Source organism: Alligator sinensis, unplaced genomic scaffold (genome assembly GCF_000455745.1).
Source record: "Alligator sinensis unplaced genomic scaffold, ASM45574v1 scaffold666_1, whole genome shotgun sequence".
NCBI lineage: Eukaryota > Metazoa > Chordata > Crocodylia > Alligatoridae > Alligator > Alligator sinensis.
The window spans coordinates 288782-304593 of record NW_005842216.1 but is presented as its reverse complement, the minus strand read 5'-3'; the positions used below and the strand labels follow the sequence as shown (position 1 = coordinate 304593).

The 15812-nt window shown below is 39.1% G+C and overlaps 1 protein-coding gene across 1 annotated transcript in view; it reads left to right on the top strand.

Moving 5' to 3' along the window:
* Positions 1 to 15812, top strand: part of LOC102367873 (connector enhancer of kinase suppressor of ras 2-like) — a 703948-nt gene that overhangs the window by 444602 nt on the left and 243534 nt on the right. The window contains exon 9 of the mRNA XM_014521487.2: positions 11552 to 11698. Coding sequence (XP_014376973.1) covers positions 11552 to 11698 — 147 coding nt within the window. The remainder of the gene's footprint in view (positions 1 to 11551; positions 11699 to 15812) is intronic.

Here is a 15812-nt window from a genome sequence, read left to right as displayed (position 1 = left end):
TGCATCTCTGTGCTGCAAAGAAGAAATGCATTCTGCAAAGGAAACTGCAAATTGGTGGGAACTCTCCTGCACGCAGGCTCTTAATTGCAGCAGAACACTCTGCTGTGCAAAGGAGCTCTCATGTGGCCAGGAAATTCCATAGTGCCGAGGCACAAAAAATCACTGGGTTGTGACAGTTTCCTGTGAAATGCAAAGAGCAGGTAGATTGTAATGAGTCATAAAGTCATTGCCTGTGTTTAATCCATAGCTTTGACTGTCCAGTAAGATTACAAATTTTGTTCCCAAGCCTGTCTTTTATAAATCATACACCTTAAATACAAAAATAAAGTTAGCAGAAGCATGTAAAAGAACTAGAGATAATCACCTAACCTTTTCATTTCTTATGCAGACATAAAAAAAGGTCAGACTTACAATTCAAACACTACCCAAAATGGTTACATTTTATATTCAAGGACAGTATCTATTGTTTTTGTAGTTAAATAGTTTCTTATTCACACATTTACTAAACATTATTCTCTAGATCAGGGATTCCCAACCTTTTTATGCTGAGGACTGACAAACTGCGAACAGGAAATGACTGCAGACCGGCAAACTGTGGACCAACAGTGACCGGCATACCACAGGCAGGCAGCCAACCCTTTTTTTATATTCGGTATAAAAAAGGGTTGGCTGCCGGTCTGCAGTAGGCCGGTCACTTCCACTCCACACTTTGCCAGTCCATGGTAACTTCCGATCTGTGGTAGTCAACCCTCCTGAGGACCAGCAGCCAACCCTTTATGGCCTGGGGGTTGGGAGCCCCTGCTCTAGATCAGTGTTGCTCAACAGACAGAACCTGGTACGTGGGGCCATGTTATTCAGTTTGTGGGACTTCTTACGATCCAGAAATTTCACAGAAGGGGAACAGAAAGAATGTGAACAAGTTGAAGAGAGTCCAGTGGAGGGCAATGGAAATGGTTAGAGAGCTGGGGAACATGACTTCTGAGGAGAGGCTGAGGGAAATAGACTTATTTAATCTAGAGAAGAGAAGACTAAGTGTGTGTTGGGGGGGCATGTGGATTTAATAACTGTCTTTAACTATCTGAAGGGTGGTTCCAAAGAGGTTGGAACCAAACTGTTCCCAGTGCTGGTAGATAACAGAGCAAGGCGCAATGGGTTCAAGTTGCAGCAAGGGAAATTTAGATTAGATTTTAGGAAAAACTTTCTTAGTAGGAGGATAGTAAAGTACTGGAATAGGCTACCCAGAGATATTATGGAGTTTTCATCCTTAGAGATTTTTAAGACCCAGGTAGACAAAGGCTTGGCTGGAATGATCTAGTTGGGGATGGTCCTGCTTTGAGCAGGGGGTTGGACTAGATGACCTCCTGAGGTCCCTTCCAACCCTAATTTTCTTTGATTCTATGATTAAATGACTGCTAATTCTGAAACTTGACTATAACATTGACATTTCAGCATTGTTAATTTCATTTTCACTTCTAAGAATAGTAAGAGCACAAAAGTAGAAAGGTTGCATAATATCAAATGTATAGGTATGTCTGAGAGCACAACAAGATAACAAAGTCTCTATTATTTTGTGCAAAGCAAATACAATAAATGTGCTGAGACTGAGGGGGAGAGTAGTCCAGGAGACCTGGCTGTACTTTAAGGAAGTCTTACGGAGACTGCAGGAATAAACCATCCCTATGTGCAAGAAAACTAGCAAGTGTGGCAGAAGACTAGCTTGACTTAGCAGGGAACCCTTCAGTAAACTATATCACAAAAAGGCAGCTTATAAGAAGTGGAAATTTGAAGAAATAACTAGGGAAGAATATAAGAGCATTGCTCGGGCATGTAGCAATGAAATTAGGAAGACCAAAGTGCAACTGGAGCTGCAGCTATCAAGGGTTGTGAAGGATAACAAGAAGGGTTTCTACAAGTATGTTGGTAGCAAGAGGAGGATCAGGGAAAGTGTGGGTCCCTTATTGAAAGCGGGAGGCAACCTTGTGACAGAGGATGCAGGAAAGCCTGAAGAGCTCAGTGCCTTTCTTGCCTCTGCCTTCACAAGCAAGGGCAGCTCCCAGACTACTGTACTGGGCAGCACAGTTCGGAGAGGAGGTGAGCAGCTCTCAGTGGTGACCGAACAGGTTAGGGACTACTTAGAAAATCTGGATGTGTACAAGTTCATGGGAGCCAGATGGAAGGCACCCGAGAATGTTGAGGGAGTTGGCTGCTGTGATTGCAGAGCCATTGGCCATCCTCTTTGAAAACTCATGGCTATCAAGAGACATCCTGGATGATTGAAAAAAGTGTAAACATAGTGCCCATATTTAAGAAGGGGAAAAAAGAGAATCCAGGGAACTATAGACCAGTCAGCGTCACCTCAGTCCCTAGAAAAATCATGGAGCACGTCCTCAAGGAATCCATTGCTAAGCACTTTGCAGAAAAAATGGTGATTAGGAACAGTCAGTATGGATTCACCAAGGGCAATTCATACCTGACCAACCTGATTGCCTTCTATGATACGATGACTGGCTCTGTGGGTGTGAGGAGACAGGTAGATGTGGTGTACCTTGATTTTAGTAAGGCTTTTAATACTGTCTGCCACAATGTTCTTGCAGGCAAGCTAAGGAAGTATGGGCTGGATGAATGGACTGTAAGGTGGATAGAAAACTGGCTGGAGCATTAGGCTCAGAGAGTAGTAATCAATGACTCAATGTCTAGGTGGCAGCTGGTATCAAATGGAGTCCCCTAGGGGTTGGTCCTGGGGCCAGTTTTGTTCCATGTCTTCATCAATGACCTGAAAAATGGCATAGAGTGCACCCTCAGCAAGTTTGCAGATGACACCAAGGGGTAGTGGTAGATATGCTGGAGCGTAAGGCTAGGATTCAAAGAGACCTAGACAAATTGGAGGATTGGACCAAAACAAAGCTCATGAGGTTCAACAAGGACAAGTGCAAAGTCCTGCACTTAGGACAGGACAGTCCCATGCACCATCTCAAGCTGGGGGCTGACTGTCTGAGCAGCAGCTTTACAGAAAAGGACCTGGGAATTACCATGGACAATAAGCTGAATATGAGCCAGCAGTAGTTGCCAAGAAAGCTAAGGGCATCCTGAGCTGCATTGGTAGGTGTGTTGCCAGTAGGTCAAGAGAAGTAATTATTCCCCTCTATTCAGCACTGGTGAGACCACATCTGGAGTATTGTGTTCAGTTTTGCCCCTCCCCCCAAAAAAAGATGTGGACAAATTGGAGAGAGTCCAGTGGAGGGTGACAAAATGGTGAGGAGGGTGGGAGACATGACTTACAACGAAAGATTTGGGGGGGGGGGGGGAGCTGGGCTTATTTAGTCTAGAAAAGAGGAGATTGAGAGGAGACTTAATATCAGCCTTCAGCTGCCTGAAAGGGTGTTCAAAAGAGGATAGAGCTAAACTGTTCTCAGTGGTAGCAGATGACAGAACAAGGAACAATGGTTTCAAGTTGCAGCAAGGGAAGTTTACATTATATATTAGGAAGAATTTTCTCACTAGGAGGGTAGTCAAACATGAGAAGATGTTACGCAGAGAGGTGATGGAAGCTCCATCTTTGGGGGTTTTCAAAACCCAGCTAGACAAAGCTTTGGCTGGGATGATCTAGTTGGGACTGGTCCTGCTTTGAGCAGGGGGTTGGACTAGATAACTTCCTGAGGTCCCTTCCATCCCTAATGTTCTAAGATGCTATGCTTTAATTGATTATTTGAATGTTATGGTGGCCCTAATTCCTTCAGTCTCATTTATGCAGACAGACATTATTAAGTGTCCACACTGGACTTTTCTGCTCCATTAGAATCATTTTAATATTAGCTTTCATTATTGCATGAAGTCTGTATTATGAAATCTAATTAACTCTACTCTAGAAAATCTAGAGAAGCAAACTCCCCTGTGCTGCATTGCATGCATGTTGAAATGGCACTACATCATAGCTAGAAGCTACCTAGAGTTATTAAAGGCTAATGGCTTAATAACATATGTCAAAACCTGTGTCAAGGATTAGTTCACAGCTGAAATTTCCAATCCACAGTAATGGCTTCTTTCTATTTTCTCAAAGATATTTTTAGTAATATAATTTATAATAAAATATCCAAATTGCTAACAGCTTTTTATCATATTCTAGGATAGTGATTGCAGACTCTCCTAGTAGCATACATTCGCAGGGTTTTAATGGTTTTGTCATTAAGATTTCTCCTTAGAATAATTTATCCTTAAATGAATTATTTAGTATTCTTCTCTAAGAGAAGCTCATGAAATTAAAAGGTCCCTTTATTAAAAAATGACATTCTTTAAAAATTGTTTGGGTCTTCATGCTATAATTAGATGTGGGTGTCAAACTCACCTCACCCCCTGCTGGAATGTAATCCTACTCACAAGTAGATGCAGTGGGATGAGCAGTTGCTTTCAGAGTTAAATGCAGCCACTACTCCCCTGCCGCCACCACCACCACAAACAAGAATCACCATGTTTCTCTGTGCCCTGGGCTTTAGCATCAGTCTTTGTCCCTGTCTGCACAGCCCCTGAATTCCCAGCCTCTCTACCATCCCTGCAGGTAGCATAACATAACTCCACAGCCTGTAAGTCTGACATCCCTAAATTAGGTAATAATAAAATGAACTTGTTAATTTTTAGGCAAAACACAAAGATAAAAAGTTCATATGGAATTACAGTTAACATGCATAAGTCCCAAATGCATTGCCTTTCTAAAAAAGAAATTGCATATTAAAATGCCTTTCTCTTTGTAACAGTTATAAGAAGTAAATTCCTTTTTAGCATTCCCCCTTGTTAGTTTCCTTTTCCATTTTTTTTCAGGTTGGCACTGGTGGGTATTTAGTTGGTGTCATTTTCTGCGTTTTCTATGGATAAAACATAAACTACGCACTGCATATACTCAGGGAACTTTAAAAAAAAGTTTTTTAAGTTCTTTTAAAAATCACTAAAATTGCAAGTTACCAGCTATGATGTTTTGGAAGAACTGGGCATGTATACACTGATGCTTTTGAGATGATCTTGAGTTTTATTTTGAACATGATCACTCTGTAGGTTCTAAGTGTGATAGCAAACATAGACAGATCAAAGTTGGCCAAAAATGTCAGAAATAGAAAAACAGAGGACTTTAACATATAGCACATTTATGTTAGTTTAATTAGCCTTTATACCAGTGTAAAGAGGAGCAGGCAGACAACGTAAACCCCTTCACAATGTAAGTTATTTGAACCTAGTATAGAATCATGCTGGCAAATATTAGGGTTAAGTTATACTGATGTAAATTGTATCTATCTGCTTCCATCCTGGTGTAGTCACGTGCCCAAGGCAAACAAGCCATTAGCTGCTCCACTGCCTCTTAGTAGTGAAACACTGTAATAGTGCCTACACAGGATGCAGTTATTCTGAGATGACTGCTCATCTCTCTGCTTTGGATCCCAGAGTAATTTACTTTGGTGTCCAAAATTAATGTAAATTACAGTGATGTAAATGTGCCATTTGTCCAGGGACAGAGAGCAACCCTCACAGTTGGTATATACTGTTGGACTGCCTATACACAACGTATTTTTATCTTAAATTTTTACCTAATGACTTCAACCATATTAGCTCCAGTGGGGTAGTAAGGGTGAAATTATTCTCCAAAAAAAGAGAGCATTTTAACTGTTGTATTTTGAATAAATGTTTTGAGCAGGATTTAGGGTGCTGGGTAGTTAAGACACTAGTGGTTGGTCTTCATTACAATTATTTACTGCCCTCATTCCTACGAACAATTGAATTAAAAGAGTAGATGTTATAGTGGAACATGTTAGTGGTTGAAAGCCTAGTATAGACATTTCTTTGAGCTGTGATGGCAGATCATCTTTCTTTAACCTCTCTTCAAACCAGCTGAAATGAAGGACACCCTTTATTTGCAAGAGGTCATCAATCCTGTGCAGGATTGGGCTCATGCTGTTTTGTAGGTAAAAAATATGAAGAACAAATAGTCTCTGTTGAGTGTACAAACCAGAATCTTCACAGAACTCAAGTTATGCAAATAATGCTCAAAGAAACTGCTTTTAATGATCCAGGTAAAAAAGCTAAAAGGTAGGATGACTGCATAACTTATGATATTTATTCAGTGATAAAACTAGAAATCATGCGTTCAAGGAAGAACTATTAGGTAACGTTGTGCAAGAGCTTCAGAATTCTGGCTGCACGTAGTTTTGCAAACTGAACCCTACAATTGAACCAGTATCTAGAGGGTCATTTGGAAGTTTTAATCTGCACTTGAACAATACAAGGAAACTCCTAGGAAGCAAATGATTTTCTCTGATAATGATCCTCTCTTTCTCTTCCCATCCTTGCTCTACAAGCTCAGAAATACTCCAACAACATCCTGGCCCCACTCCTTGAAAATAGCCAACAAGTTAAAAAGAGATTTTATTGTGATGGTACTGGAGAAAGGGAAAGGACCAGAAGATGGAAATTACTGAGCTTCCTTGCTGTGCAAATGCCCTCTGTCCAGGTTTGCCAAAAATGTGTGAGCATGGCCAAAAAACCCAGATGTCTAATCCAAAACTCAGATTGAGTGGGTGTAGTAGTAACTGTTGGGGCTCTTATTTAATGTAAAAGTAAACTGTAATTATGCTTTGCCAACAGAAAAGAGCTGCAAAATTAGCCTTGTTCATTTTTAACTATAATGTGTCATAAAGAAATTTACGAAAAATGTAGACTTCAGAGATAGCTATTAAACTAAATGGTTAGCTGTATTACTTCATATTGCAGTGGTGTCAGTGAACTACATACCTGGACTAACACTGGAATTAGACAACATATACAAAATGCAACAAAAGCAAACCCATTTTCTGAGAAAACTTTCACTGCAGGAGAACAGCTGGTCACTATTAGTAAAGGAAAGAAGGAGGTCGTGGCAGAACCTCATTGAGAACATGGATATGACACATAACAGCAAAAAAACATGGACAACCATCCATAAATTTACCAGTGATCCAAAAAACAAAAGAACATATGATGTCACTATAATGTAACTGCAAATCAGGTGTATATCAACTCATTAAAAATGGTAAGGCACCAAATAAACAACCCAAATTTGGAATCAAGAGAAAAGAAGACTAGGAGGTCTGTTACTTTGGGATACATTTTGCAATACCTGTAATAACTGAAATAAACACTTTTAAAGATGGCAAAGCCGTTGGCCTTGATGATATTTGTACAGAACAAATTAAACATTTTGTAGCAATGACAAGTGCCTGGCTACTCCAGTTGTACAGTATGCATGTAACCAAGCACCCAAGATATTGTAGCACTCCTAAAAATGGGAAAGATTCCTTCGATCCAAAGAACTTAATACTTAACTTTACTAAGCCACCTTTTCAAACTATGAATGCCTTATCTTAAACTGTTTGGCAAGGGTTGTTGAAGAACACCTGATCCCCAAGCGAGATGGCTTCTGCCCATGGAAATCATGTACCAGTAAAGTATTAAACATCATACAGCACATTAAAGATGTTTTTGAAATGGGAAAGGTCTATACTCTTAGACCTGTTAGCAGCTTACAACACTGTAAATCACTGGAAGTTCCTTCCAAAAATATATGATATGATGAATGATTACAAACTTCTACAAATAATACAATCCTTACTAGCAAATTGATGTTTCTAGTACACAAGAAAGCAGAACCAATTACACAAGAAGCAGAACCAATGGTGAAAACAAAGGAATGGCCTACCTGCAAGGGAGCAGACTTGTACCTATACTATTTAACATCTACACTAATGATAAACCACAGTTCATCCTAGCCTAAGACATTTTATTTAAGCAGACAATTTGTGTACCCCTGCCCTTGCCAAGAACTTTGCCTTGACCCAGGTCAAGGCCGTGCTGGCATCAGTGCCCAATGGACTGTCAGACTGTTACATCAAAAATCACCTATGCATCAGTACGAAAAAAAACCCCAAGTTACTTTCTTCCACCTTTGGGACTGCAATGCTAGTAAGCAACTCAGCTTAACCTGGAATGGAATAACTTCACTCACTGCCCAAATCCTATCTACTTGGGAGTGATGCTACAGAACACTGACTGGCTTGCCCATATGTATGAGAACCATGTACCAATGAGGACCTTGCTAAGGCTACAGATTCAGCAAGAGCATATGTCTGTTTCTGGACCCAAATTTGAACATGGTGACAGGCCACAAGAAGAAGCAGCAGCAGCACTATCTATCAGCAAAGTCCTGAAGGCTACATACAGCAAGTCATTTATTTTGCAAGCTACAATATGAATTTCTCCAGTGAATCCCAATTGAAGAACTTGTGCTAAACAACAGCATATTAATTCACTGTGAAATGTTATTGATCTATAGTAAATTCTAATTGTCTCTATCACTAGATACATTAGAGTATGAATTGTACAGAAGTGTGGCAAGAAAATCAGTGATCTGCTTTGTCCAAATTCTTTTTCTGGCTTGAACTCTTGCAAATCCATTGATTTCCATGCTGTGACTCAGAGCAGAGGTTGGTTTTGTTTCAGAGAACATGTGCATTTTTGTGAAATTATATTTCCATTCTAATTTTTTATAATTATCGAGAATTCATAAATGGGATTTACAGTTGCCATACATAATTGTTATTTTTTTATGTACATGTGTGTACAATTCAAAAATACTTAACATTTGTTAAAAAGTTATCTAGTTCTGGTAGAGAGGTGAGAAAGCTAGTATTCAGGCTGAACAGTTTTTAATGCCTTAGTGTTCATATGTGGCTCCTAGCAGACATTATTTCCTTCAACCAATAGGTAATGTTTCTTGATAGAAATTATCATGCCATGTGACCTGCTTCACGTTCACAGAGGAGAATAAAATGCCCGGGAAACTTGTTCTGCCTGTACTCACCAACAAGGGAACTGGAGAGCTGCTGGCAAGGTCTGTCAGCCCCCACTCCCTCACCTTCAGCTATTCTGCTAATGAGAAATGAGCTCGGGGCTGGATGAAGGAGCTGAACTCTTGTACAGAGCAGGGGAGACCCATGAAAAGGGCTAGGGAGGAGGGAGGGCAGTAACATAAAACTCTCCTGAAGCGCCTTACCAAATGTTTTTCTGTATGTGTTTTTCATCTTTCCACATCTTGTCCCCTCCAGCAACTTTCCAAACAAATTTCTTCCCCCTCCCTCAGATTATTATTGTGTGTTCATAAAACACTACATGTTGAGCATCTGTTTACACCTTGCTTAAAGAAGCAGCTTTGAAGGAGGGGTGGTGAGCCATGACATTTCAAGCTGAGGCACCTTGGGGCAGCAGAATTCAGCATGAGTCACAGACAGCTCCTTTGTTTGAATGTGGGGGCAGCGGAAGGGAAGACAGAGCAGTGTACCCTGGGATGCTGGAAGACCTGACCAAACATTATCACTAGGGACCTACTGGTAACTAAAATGGGGCAAGATGAAGGGTTGTTCCTGGTATGCAGAGCTGCATTTGTGGGCATTTTGTGGTGAGCCCACCCCTTGGCACTCCAGAGGCCTTGCTCCTCACTGCTGATTGCTGGAGAGGGCTGCCCTTTGTGTGGCCTTGCTCCTCACTACTGATTAGTGGAGAGGTCCTGGCAGGGGAGGAATGACGAAGGGGTGGCTGCTATCTTGCCCGCTCCCCTTCATACTGCTCCACCAGCCAGTGCCCCCCGCCTCACAGTGCACTGTGAAGCCAGGCAGCAGTGGCTGTAAGGAACACTGGCTCCCACTGGGGAGCCAGCATTTCATTGTTAGTAAGCTTTCATTTTTTTCAAGCAATTCTGTGGGAAATCACATTAAGTACCATTTTTTGCAGCAATTGCAAAAGCACGATTTAAGTAGGTCTCTAATTATCACTGTATGTGACATGCCACACATTCAAATAAAAGTTTTGTGGAAACCAGCTACAAAAATGTTCTATTTTTCAAGCAACATTTTTCTGGTTGGTTGGTCATTTTTACTTTGCATCTATAGCATGTCTAAATTTATGGTACAGTTAACCAGTTAATTGCACAATAAATGTAAAGTGTCAGGGGCTATTATGTTAGGAATGAAGAGGTACCTAGTAACAAGCAGTCTTCTGCAGCTAAAACAGCATGTAGAATGGAAAGGAGTGACTAGAGGAATGACAAACTCTCTAGTTTATTAGCATTAAAACAGGTATACAAAAAGATTTAATCATATGCACTAAGAGGTGCTTTCTGGTCTTGCAAAATGTTGAAGACCAACATGTAAGGACCTCTCTGATTTTGTGGCATTTGGAAAGGTTGCAGGGCTCATTTTTTAGTGCATCTGCCAAATAGGTTAGTCCTGACTGTCTTAAATGGTGTTCTCTCAGAATTCAGTCTCTCTAATGCAAACATCTCTTGGACATGAAAAATTTCTATTTCCTTCCTTTTTCTAATAAATATTGAAATAGTTTGTAGTAATTTCTAACATAAATTATAAGCACATAAATTAAGGCCATTCAGGCAAAGGGACACAGTATATCAGATTTTTAGTTATATTTCATAATATCATGGAGGAAAAACAATAACCTGTACTGTACATTTGCATCTGAAACCAGTTCTATATTCAGCTTCATCCAATTTCCTACTTGTATTCCTTTATGATACATCATGAAGATATCTTGCTCAGAAGCATTAGAAATTATACAAAATCATAAATTGTGCCATTTTACTGCATATACTCAAGTAAGACTCATATAAATAGAGCATAAAAATGCTAAATATTTTCTTTTATGCACAACGTCTGTACATTGAAACCATTTTTTATATTATGTATAGTTTTCTAAACTCTTTGAGGATTGGCTTTTCAGGATAAAATGTGTATTCATAAATAAAAACTGAAAATTCATAGCCTATTTTTTGTAAATTAAAAGTACAAATGGAAGGAGGGGAAATTCAGATGCTAACTATCCAAGAATGCTTAATAATAATATTGCTAAGCAATTTTTGGTGATATGCAAGAGAAATTGCCCCTCAATTAGTGATTCTGTTCTTTGTCCCTCTAGTTATAGTATTTCATAGTACTGTACTACTTTAGGAAATTCAGTTTCTCTTAGTAGATATCAATATTTTAAAGAAGTGGTAGTTTATATTTAATGAAGACCTTGAAATAACTGCATTATTGTTGCTCATTGATAGCCTCTCTACCCAAAACATAACCACTTCAATTATAATACTAAGGGCACAGTTTGTATTTATTCTACATCTATTATTCTTCATCTTATAGAGAAATAAAATGAACATTCATCAAAAAGATTTACTAAAACTATCCTTCAATATTTTAGAGGCCATAAAAAATATGGCATTGCACATTATGTTCAAAATTCTCCTGTTCCTTTATACGTTAAGAAACATTTAAAAAAAACCCAACAAATCAAAAAATCCTCAATAGCACCAGCATCTTTGTTTCTTTCCAAGAAAAGTCAAGTACAATTTATAAATGTTACTTTTATTTGAAAAGAACAGACTGTAGTAGACCATTTCCATTAATACAAGACTTCCTTCACATTTAAGTTAAGTGGAAATCTTTCAAAGTTCCATTATGGGATTTCTCCTCAGGTTGGCTGGCAGTTAAAGAACCTAGTAAATGCATTGCGGGAAGACCCAAATGGAGTGATCTTAACCTTGAAAAAACGGCCTCAGAACACCCTGGTTTCTGCTCCTGCACTTCTGAAGAATGTGAGGTGGAAGCCTCTTGCACTTCAGGTAAGAAGAGGATTGTTGAAACTGTAGTGTTTTATAGTAAATTATGTGTTTTGTTACAGAACAAGATATAGAGTGGTTATTCCTTCTAAATAGAAGAAGTAATTTTTTTTTTAAGTATAATATAGTTCACAATAATTGAATGTCTCTGGTACACTAACAAAAAAGGCAACTAAAAGAGCTGTTGAGGCACTCGTGTGCCCAAGCCACCAGCAGTCAAGGTTCTTTGGGTAGATGTGATACCTTATTAAACCAACTGAGTAGTTGGAAAAAAGTCACCAGCACTTTTTTACAATAAAGCTAACTATTTAACCCCAATTCTTTTGTATATGCATGGATGAAGGAGCCCCAAGGATGGAGAGAAAGGTGCCAGTAACATTCAGTATAACTAGTCACTCTGAGCCAGCTATAATTCAGTTGCTTATTGTCTCTAGAAAAGGCAATGTTGTCCTTCCAGTCATTCGGCATTTCAGTTGTCACAGACAGTTTTTTTATAGAAGGGATTCTGGTTCCTTTCCATTTCTGGCACAGAACTTTTTTCAGTATTTTTAGCCAACAGGCATATGAATTTTTCAGCAAGTGTACTCATAATACTTTTATACTTACATACTTTGAGGAAGCCTATCAATATGAAAAATCATTGGCTATGAAGAATAATGGTTAGTCTATTAATTGTCATAGTTTTCTTCTTGTGATACTGAATTAGAAACTTCCTTTTCAAAATACTGGCCATGTAGTACATGTAATACTAAAACTGACCTGCCAATAAAAGCTAATCTCAAAAAGCAACTGATAAAGGCAACCATCCTGAATAAACAATGCAATATGCCTATTTATTTCTACCTTTTAATATGTTATAATGTTCACTAGAAAATTTCTACACTTTATAGCATGAGGGCTTCATTGGATTCAAAGGTTTTGTTTGGTTCCTGAAAACTGTAGATAATTTTCTGAAATATTAAATTTTATTACTATAATCCATCTTTCTCCTTCTTTATTCACCATAGCACTAGAACTTCCTCCTTTCACCTTTTTTATCTTTCATTTCCAATAATGACCATATCATCACACAGCTACTACAGTTAGCTCTTTGGCTGATCCTTACTGACTGAAAGCACTATCATATTTTCTTCTGAGCCACAGCTGTGTGGAGTGTCCTTTCACAGGAAGGATTATGTGACACCAGGAAAGATTCAAAACATAACTGTTAGCACACAAGAATCAATTATCCTCTTCTCTAGAATGTTGAGAAACTTGTAGAAAGGCATTTAGCCATGCAGTTAATCTGAACACTCTGGACCATGACATGGACATCACATTTACAAGAGTGTTGATGGAGTTGACAAGTAAAAATCTCTCCTTTGTTTTAGCAAATTAATTATGTCATTAAAGATCCTGAACAGAAATGTAACTTAGACTCAGGAAGCTCTCTCATTATGAAAAATAAAATGTATCCAGCTTTCCTCTAGCGCACTACTATTCAATCCATCCCATCACTGCCTCAATAGTTCAGTGCATTGGAGCACATTAAGCTACTTCCTAAGTGATGAGCAGTTTCTCTTTTTGTGGTGTGCCATCCCCTGAGGATTGCTCCATGTTTTTTTCCTCACTTAGGAACAAGCAGAAAATGCATTTGTTGCTGTCTGCAATAGAATGTTTTTTCCTATAAAGAAGGGATATTGCAATGAAGGAACTAAAAATGTATGTTGTTTCAGTATAGCTATAAAAAATACCAATATTCTTGAGTTCTCTCTGTGTGGATTTTATAAAACAAGAAATTGGAAACTACTGTAGCCAAGTATAGCTCTTTCTTTTATAGCATCTTTCTTGCTTTAGACAGTCATGGTACAATGGGGAGCACAGCACAAGTACCTAGATGCACTTCAAGATAAGAGTTCCTGATGTCATCTGTTTCACTCTTGTATTTTACAAGCAAACACCAAAAATATCAGACATAACTTTTGACAGTTTTTCAGGATCTTTGATCTATGCACATGCAAATATTTTCTATGTACATGTAAAATAGGACACTTCTGGATCTGTAAAAATAAATGGATTTATTGTCTGCAAATACAGGTTTTATATGCAGAAGTGGATTTCATAGACAAAATGCACAGTAAACTGACTGGAAATTTGGGTTTTATACAATGTATCTTGAGCTCTGAATCAATCATGAACTGAATAATTTATCTTTGATTTATAAGAATATCTTACCTCCATTCCAAGATCAACAAGAACTAAATATTATGCAGAGAACTCTTACAGAAAAGATCATTTCTCTACTCAAACAATTTCATAGAGTTTCATTTTCATTGTTTGCAGTTATTAACAGGAATGCAAACACAACTGAAGGCTCAATCAATGATTTGCTACCTCTTGCTTATTAAGCATATCTTTGTCAACCTCGCTAGCAACACTTTGAGAATAAGTTAAGCTTCTAGAGTGATATACAGAAGCTTGCATATCCATCATGAAATCTTAGGAAAGCATACCATATAAGTATATACCTACATTAGGCCAAGGTCTCTTCTACTGCCAGAACATGAAGAAAAATATAAATACATTTTAGTGATGCCAACTGTTATGATCTTATCAGGAATCTCTCCAAATCTTCTCTACCAGTGAAGACCATAAATGGAAAAAGCTGGAAATTTAATTTTCTTTACAGTATTAGCCTTATTTTTTATTTTCTTGTTAATTTGGAATCCAATCTACTATCCATCAAAGGCAATGAAAACACTTCCAGGACTTCAGAGGGCAGCACACAGATGATTTGATATTTGATGGATTTATTATAAAAACCACTGGCAGTTGCTCCCTACTGGCTGCAAGTGCTGTAAATCTGTTGCTTGCTCTGAAACTGAATATAGAGGCAGGAAATTTAGCGAATTCAGGGAAAGGAAATTTAGATAAAGACAACTTTTTGTTTGTTTGGGTTGTTTTGGTTTTTGCAACTCTAATGTCTTTTTCAACTTCATAGATTCAAAGTACAGGATTTTAGTGTTTCTCTCATATTCTAATGAGAATGATAATTCATGCATTTTCCTCCTCCTCTTCCCTAGAAGAATTTTCCATGAGCAGTTTTTTTCAGAGGGTGTATGAAGGAAAGCTCTACATATAGTTGATTTTCAAGATATTCTGTTGTTTAGCTGAACAGAATCAATTAAAGTTTAGTTCTGTTGTGATTATTCAAATACAAATACACCATCTTCATAATTTACTACATCAACAAATTAGAGTTCCAGTATTGATTATGAATATTAGTTTCCTATATGGTGTGTTGGTAATCTACTAAGCCATTAGATGAGTTAATTGTAACAAATGCTTATTCTGTCCAGGGAAGTTTAGGTTAGATATGATGAAAAACTGTCTCACTGGGAGGGTAGTAAAGCACTGGAACATGTTACCCAGAGAGGTTGTGGAATCTCTATCCTTGGAGGCTTTTAAAGCCAGGTCCTTGGCTAGGATGATCTAGTTGGGGATAGTTCAGCTTTGAGCAGGGGGTTGGACTAAATGACTTCCTGAGGTCCCTTCCAACTCTCATTTTCTATGATTCTAAAAACAACTGGGAATTAATTAAATTTAATATATGCTACTGTCGCAGGGCACCTCAGTGCCTGCTCCTAGAGAGGAGAAACTGCCAGGGGGAGAGCCCTGGCAGAGCCTAACAAGCGCAGCTGCGGGTTGCCAGAGCAACTAAGGGGAGCCAGCTGCCTGTAGGAGGCAGGGGCCTGGCACTTATAAAGCCCAGGGCTGAGGCCAGGCTGGTAGTTCTCTGCCAGCAGCCGGAGAGGCAGGAGCTCCCTCGGCCGAGAGATGGGTAGAAGCCCGATGGCCAGTACAGCTCGTGAGAGCTCCGAAGGTTGGAGCAATGGTACTAAGTTATAGCCAGGCGGCTTACTTTGTAGTGGCTAGGTGCCATAGGTTTTAGTTGTAGCCAGGAGGCTTGTAGTATGTTTTGTGGTTGGGTATTACACCGGAGGCTTGGGTGAGGCTGTAGGGGTTGGAGGAGGCCTCATAGGGACCCCAGAGGTGTGGGGCCCCTGAGCGCAACCAGTGGGTTGCGGGCGGGGAACAGACCCCGGGTTGTATGCGGGGTACGTAGACCCCAGCCCCA